The sequence below is a fragment of the Antedon bifida genome, chromosome 3 (genome assembly GCF_963402885.1).
Source record: "Antedon bifida chromosome 3, ecAntBifi1.1, whole genome shotgun sequence".
NCBI lineage: Eukaryota > Metazoa > Echinodermata > Crinoidea > Comatulida > Antedonidae > Antedon > Antedon bifida.
This window is the reverse complement of record NC_136228.1, coordinates 7271828-7277951: the sequence shown is the minus strand read 5'-3', so window position 1 is coordinate 7277951 and position 6124 is coordinate 7271828. Positions and strand designations below refer to the sequence as shown.

The window sequence follows — 6124 nt, the reverse complement described above, 5'->3', positions numbered from 1 at the left end:
CATCTCATAAAATAATTAGAACTTTACAAGTTTGATACTGCTGTGAGTGTGATCAAGATGGTTTTTATAGTGACGTGTATATCTGTGTGATTTATTGCCAATCAAACATGAATCATTCATACATTGGGATGGTTTTGCATCAGTAAACAATAAATAAACCTTACATCCAAAATGTTTTGCCATCTGCTGTATCAAATCATAAACCAATGACATGTTTATGTTTTTTGAGTAGCACACTGTAAATTTATACTTCATTAATATTCAAATTTAACAGCGTAAACATGAATAACATTAAAATGTTGAATATAAAATATATCCATCAAATTACTTAAATTCTGATTTTTTCATTGTAAATATAAATATTAAAATTGGAAGGGTCACCCTACAAGGTCTTAAAAATTGTAAAAAAGAAATGCTGAACTTCACCTACTGTAATTTCCTATCTTTTGGATCTGTCAATTAGCATCATACTAAACATCACCAGTACATTAGCATTAATTTTTAACAAGATGATTTGTATTATTGATTATATTTTTTATAAAGAAACAACGATACAAATTGTTAATATTAAAAATCACTTTTATTCACCAGTAAAATCATGCACACTTTATATTCATAATCTAAAAACAGTAAATGTGTTCTATAAGTATTATCACATATCTACTGCATAATACTGTATTAACTATGATTTTAAAAAAATCAACTGTTAAAAAACTAATTATACGTAAAAATATTTGTCACTATACTACTAGCGGTGTTAAAATAATGAGTACTGTATATATATAAATGCAATTTAAAAGTATCAAGAAAGAGCTAAAATCAGAAATACCTTGTGCGTAAAAATAATAAATCCAAGTAGAAGAAGCCCTATATTTAATATATTTTAAGCCATAAAATTTAACATACAGTAAATTCTAAGCTTAAATGCACCAAATGGCAAGAAAAGCACCACATAATTGTGCATACGAAAACGACAAATAATTTTAAAATAAAAAATGCATATTATATTAGTAGAATAGAAGATAAAGTTAGTATAATTTACTGTATACACTCAGTGTAATGCAAACATAGAATATTTATAATAAAATACTTGGTTACATTCCAATTACAGTTAATAATAGCAATAATAACACTATAGCTGTATAGCAATATTTCTCTGTGAATTGGTAAATGTTCTAATACAATTACAACAGTTCTCTACAAACAAACATCCAAGTTTAAATACTGTAGATCCATCAAGGTAAAATCCAATATTTTTGTTATTTATCTGGAATTATTTTCAATGAAGGTAGTTGAGAGTTTGGTACCAAAAAGAAAATATCAGCTTTATAGCGTAGCCTACTGTGAGGATGGTTTATGAGATAAATTCTGCCAAATTTAGCTACTTACTAAATTGTTGATATACTATATATAAGTACGGTAATTTAAATCTACTAAATACAAAAAAGTTTAATAATTTTGTTTGTTTATCCAATTGACAAAATTGCTCTTCTATGTTTTTCTATATCTATGTTTTTAATGGCTAGGCTTAACCTACAACTAATAGATAAGTGTTCAAACTCTGCTTCAGGAGAATACTGATAATAAAATACATTTAAAAAGTCCACCCTATATATGACAAGAGTATAGTCCCAGGTGCCTGGGTACAAAAGACGCCAACGATTATAAGGTGGGATTATACACAGATTGTATAACAATTTGTGAATTTAGCCTAAATTAAAGCTCTGTCTACAACAAAATTTGATGTGCTCATATATGGATGGTTATCACTACCATATTTGGGCACATCACATTTTTGTCAAAGTAGTTGATAGTGTAGACAGGGCTTTAGCGTGGTGGGATTATACTCGAACAATACATGGGATTATACTCGGTCATGGTGGCATTGCAACAAGCTAAATGCTGCGGTTTAAAAGTCTACATTGATTTGACTTCATCGATCTCTCTAGGAGATGCAAGACCACCGATGGCATTGAATGTCCACAGAAAGCATCCACTTATTCCAAAGTAGACATGGTACACTGTCCAAGAACTGGTCGAAAATTGAGTATAGATCATCGCCAGTAATAGAAAGATATTTTGCTGCAAGAAATAGATATACAAAGTGTTATTATTATACTGTAGATATGTGATACAAATAGCCATGTTGGTCTTAATTATGATAAAAACATCAAAACCATCCACCTCATTGGCGATTCATTTTTAGATAAATCATCCCTTGTTATCGCTTTATTTCATTTTATTAGGTTGCGGTATGCCATGAGAATGTATTTGTTAAGATTCATTTCATTTATTTGACCAAACAAAAGGCCGATAAAAACAGATCAGGTAAAACAAATGCAACCTTGGTCACTATGGCTCAATCATTCCTTGTTACCAATCTCATGTTTTCAAACTTCTGGAAAAGCACCCATCCAACCCTTTACATTACAATTATTCCATCAAAAAAGAACAATTGCCTCCTCAGTGTACTTGGAAACCCTTGCTATAATGAGTGTTAAGTGTCAGTCAACACTTACCATGATTCGCCCTTGGAACTGTGTTCTTTGATTCTCTTCATCAATAAAACCAGGAGCATAACTGGACACAATTGAAGAACCAATCATGAAAGCACCAAATAACATTGAGCTGTACTCCTGTAGCCTGGTGATTTTAATACCAACCTTGAAAAATATAATAAAAAGTGTAAACATTTTACTACCAATGAGAAAACGGACAAAACTGCACTTATTTAATTGTTGCGTAAATACCCCTTTTACCACCTAGAATAACTTTGCAGTTTGTAATATTGTAATTTGATTGTAAAAAACCCCAGCAATTCAGCTTTTGGCTGCCATGTGTAATTTTTGTTGTTGAAATAAAGATAACAAGATACAGTATTGCAAGATTTGAATGAGATCTTTTCAGGTAGTCGGTGTATGGTACTAGCGCTCCGAAGTTATACTTATGTGTTTATTCATTTATGTACAAGTGTTGTGTTGTACAGTATGTGTTGTCCAATCTAAATATGCAATCCTACCAAATAAATAAGTACCGAGTTCGTAAACTAAGTACTTAGTGGCGAGTAGTAGTGTAATTGTAAACAAATATGCTGTAAATTACTGAAAAAAAACTCTTTACCTGAGCAGATAGTAACCATTCAGGGAAAGCGTAGAAGAAAATACCAAAGACTAATGTAGCGAAGAAGTCAATACGTAGATGCAAGTTGACCTTGGTGTCAAGCTGAGTGTGACCTCCCCATTCACGTGACGTCAACAAGAAATAGATGTAGATTACCGCAAAGGCAACATTGAAGTAAATGAACATAAGACTCTAAAATGAACAATGAGTATTTATAGTTAGATATACTGCTAATAGAAATTGTAAATTATTATACACTTTCTGAAAACTGTACAACGTTATTGTAGGGTTATTTCTTATTTCCAATGACACCCCTCCTCACAATGTCTGGTTTTCAGTAAACTTCAGATTCCTTGAGGGATTTCTATGAAATTTAACTGATATACAGTAGTACATAGTTTAAGACAAGTCTATTTTTATACACAGCACTGTAAAGTAAGTAGAAGTAGGTAACAGTCATTTTGTAAATAGGTAATAACTTTGTTTGTTTATTTGTTGCTCATTCATATACAATGATACAAATACATAATGAATGGACGCGAGAGCAAGAGGATAACCCTATGTACTGTAAGATCTAGATCTTATTTCCATAGGGCTATGTGTACAGTACATATGCTCTTTTAAAATTTATTATTACATATTGGAAATTTATTTCGATGAACCTTAATAATAAATATAACCGTCAGCAAAACTTACATAATCGGTGGAAGATGAAGAACGAGATCGCTGGAACAATCCACCTGCAGCAACCAAGGTACAAGTCTACAAAGAATAACAAATATTAATGCAAAATTGATTGTTTCAAATTCATTAATATTCAGTTTAAATTTGTTGTACATGTCTGATATAATATAAGATAAATAATAATATATATAGATATTATAAATGCAAAGTTTAGTGATGTACTTTCGAAATATTAACTTGAAAAAGAGTAGACCATACACAGAATGCCTATAAGACTCAACAGCTGTATAGTCGAGCTGTCAATGTGAAAGGTTGTCACTAATTATTACATACGTACCACCAAACGTGACACCATCAGAACCACTCGCACCGTAGCATCAGCCGAATGTTGTACCTGGTTAAAAACGTATGCAGATGCAATCAGCACGCACCCGCTGGCCCGTACCATGTGCAGAACTACGTCATCTGGTTTTTTAGTCTGGTAAATAAAAAAAAATGATCATTTGTTAAAAGGAATTATTTTAAGTCGAATCATTTATTTATAATATTTATTCATAGAGGATTCATAGGATCCAATTATTAGTAATAATAATATAGTAGTAATTATCAAGTTTTAAAAATCATGTTTTTGGACGGACAGAAATCTTTTATTCTTGTTGTGGTATTTTTGGTCCTGTGTGACCACTCCTCAGATGTTGGTAAAAAGAACCACGTTTACCTTGTTTTCTTAAGTATACTACCCATATTAATTATTAATGAGATAAATACACTTTATAGATATGTAATGGCGCAGTATAATATGCCATTCAATGCTTAGTTATTCCTTCTAGTTCAGCCTAAATGGGTAGCGCATTCTAAACGAGATAAGATAGGCGATCCTCGGTCATTCAAGGCAGCAGGTGGGTGAGTTAGTTTCGGCTTAACCTACCTCCAGCTTTGACGCTAGCCCAGGAAGCACTATCGCAACTAATCCGAATATTGTACAGCACAACACATCCACTTGCATGAAAAATTGCTTTCCATTGTAAGCAGCATAAAGCAAAATAATGGCGACAAGTACACAAATAAGAGTTAAGAGTAATTCCATTTTAATTTTGTAAACAAATCTCTGGCTTGCCAAGCTGCACGCTACATGGAATGACTTAATAGTTTAGTACCACCGGTAGTAAACAGGAAGACGCTCTCACATAGCGTCCCTCATTTAAATATTACGTAGCCGGCTTATGAATAATGTATGAGGTATTGTTCAATTATTCATATTACGTGAAAGTCCCTGGATCGCGATATAGACTAAAGTTCAACTTTTTATAATACCAGGGATGGAGAAAATAATAATACAGTAGTTTAAAATATTTAATACAGTATAATATTACATATTATTATTTAAGAAATAAATAAAATGGATACCATTTATCATACTGGTAGTATGATGGCGCTAGTTACATAGACTTGCCCCAAGTCTGTAGATTGTCTTTTTTTATGTTAGTCCACCAGTCGGCTTTTCGATGTTTGTCTGAAAACTACAAGTTCAAGTAGTATACGTATGAAACTTTCACACACGCATACTTGAGCAAACGCCATATTTGCCAAAATATTTATCTTTTACTAATATTAAGTCAAAACTCTGTCTAGAACCTAGAATACAGTTTCACAGTATTATGTAAGTTGTGTACGTGTAGTCCCTAATTACTTGTCCTGTAAATCGTTACCATTTCAATTTTAACTTATCTGCATCATTATTGATTGTTTTTAACGAGAGCGTCAAATAGCGTCGACTGGATAACAAGTTTATATCGCGTGCTGGTAGTGATCAATCGCACATTCTAATAATAGTATGCCTACATTTGTATGCTGGTGCTATAAACCAATCAATCCCACAACACAGAACAATAAAAATATAGTTGACAATGATAAATAGAAATTCAATTGAATGCATTAGGTGTGGCGTTAAGTCAAAATATACATGATAGAACTTTGACTCTCTATTTGGTAGTGATATGCCCAAATATGGTATTGGTATGACATCATCATGTCCATATTTGGGCACATCACATTTTTTTGTCACATAAAGTTTGCTTTCGTTTCGTTTGCGACGACCTATTGAACAAGTGTGTTACTTCATTGCGCATGCTCTGGAATGTTAAGATAACAAACCGATGCGTAGACCATTGGTCGTCGCAGATCGGAAGTAAGGTTTAGAAAATGTTTAGTAAAAATATGTGACGTTAAATGTGTGTTTTCATTTTTGTATTATATATTTTTTGCAGTGTCTTACTCATAATTATGATTAATTATGGAGCAAATGAATCATTACTTTTTG

At 32.1% G+C, this 6124-nt stretch overlaps 1 protein-coding gene across 1 annotated transcript; it reads right to left on the bottom strand.

The window, feature by feature from the left end:
- Positions 1-588: 588 nt before the first annotated feature.
- Positions 589-4964, bottom strand: LOC144837491 (uncharacterized). The gene is made up of 6 exons (XM_078692632.1): positions 4733-4964; positions 4142-4282; positions 3817-3882; positions 3121-3312; positions 2520-2663; positions 589-2082 (listed from the first exon to the last, which is right to left on the bottom strand). Exons 1-6 carry the CDS (start codon positions 4889-4891, stop codon positions 1918-1920), a joined length of 867 nt encoding a protein of 288 aa, XP_078548758.1. The 5' UTR covers positions 4892-4964; the 3' UTR covers positions 589-1917.
- Between the last annotated feature and the right edge of the window lie 1160 nt (positions 4965-6124).

Bases quoted from the DNA above. Each gene is read 5' to 3' on its own strand.
- LOC144837491 (XM_078692632.1), bottom strand. From the start codon at position 4,891: ATGGAATTACTCTTAACTCTTATTTGTGTACTTGTCGCCATTATTTTG. The intron at 3,883-4,141 runs GTACGTATGTAA...TATTCTTTGTAG, and splicing joins TGATGGTGTCACGTTTGGTG to ACTTGTACCTTGGTTGCTGC. The intron at 2,083-2,519 runs GTAAGTGTTGAC...TATTTCTTGCAG, and splicing joins AGTTCCAAGGGCGAATCATG to CAAAATATCTTTCTATTACT.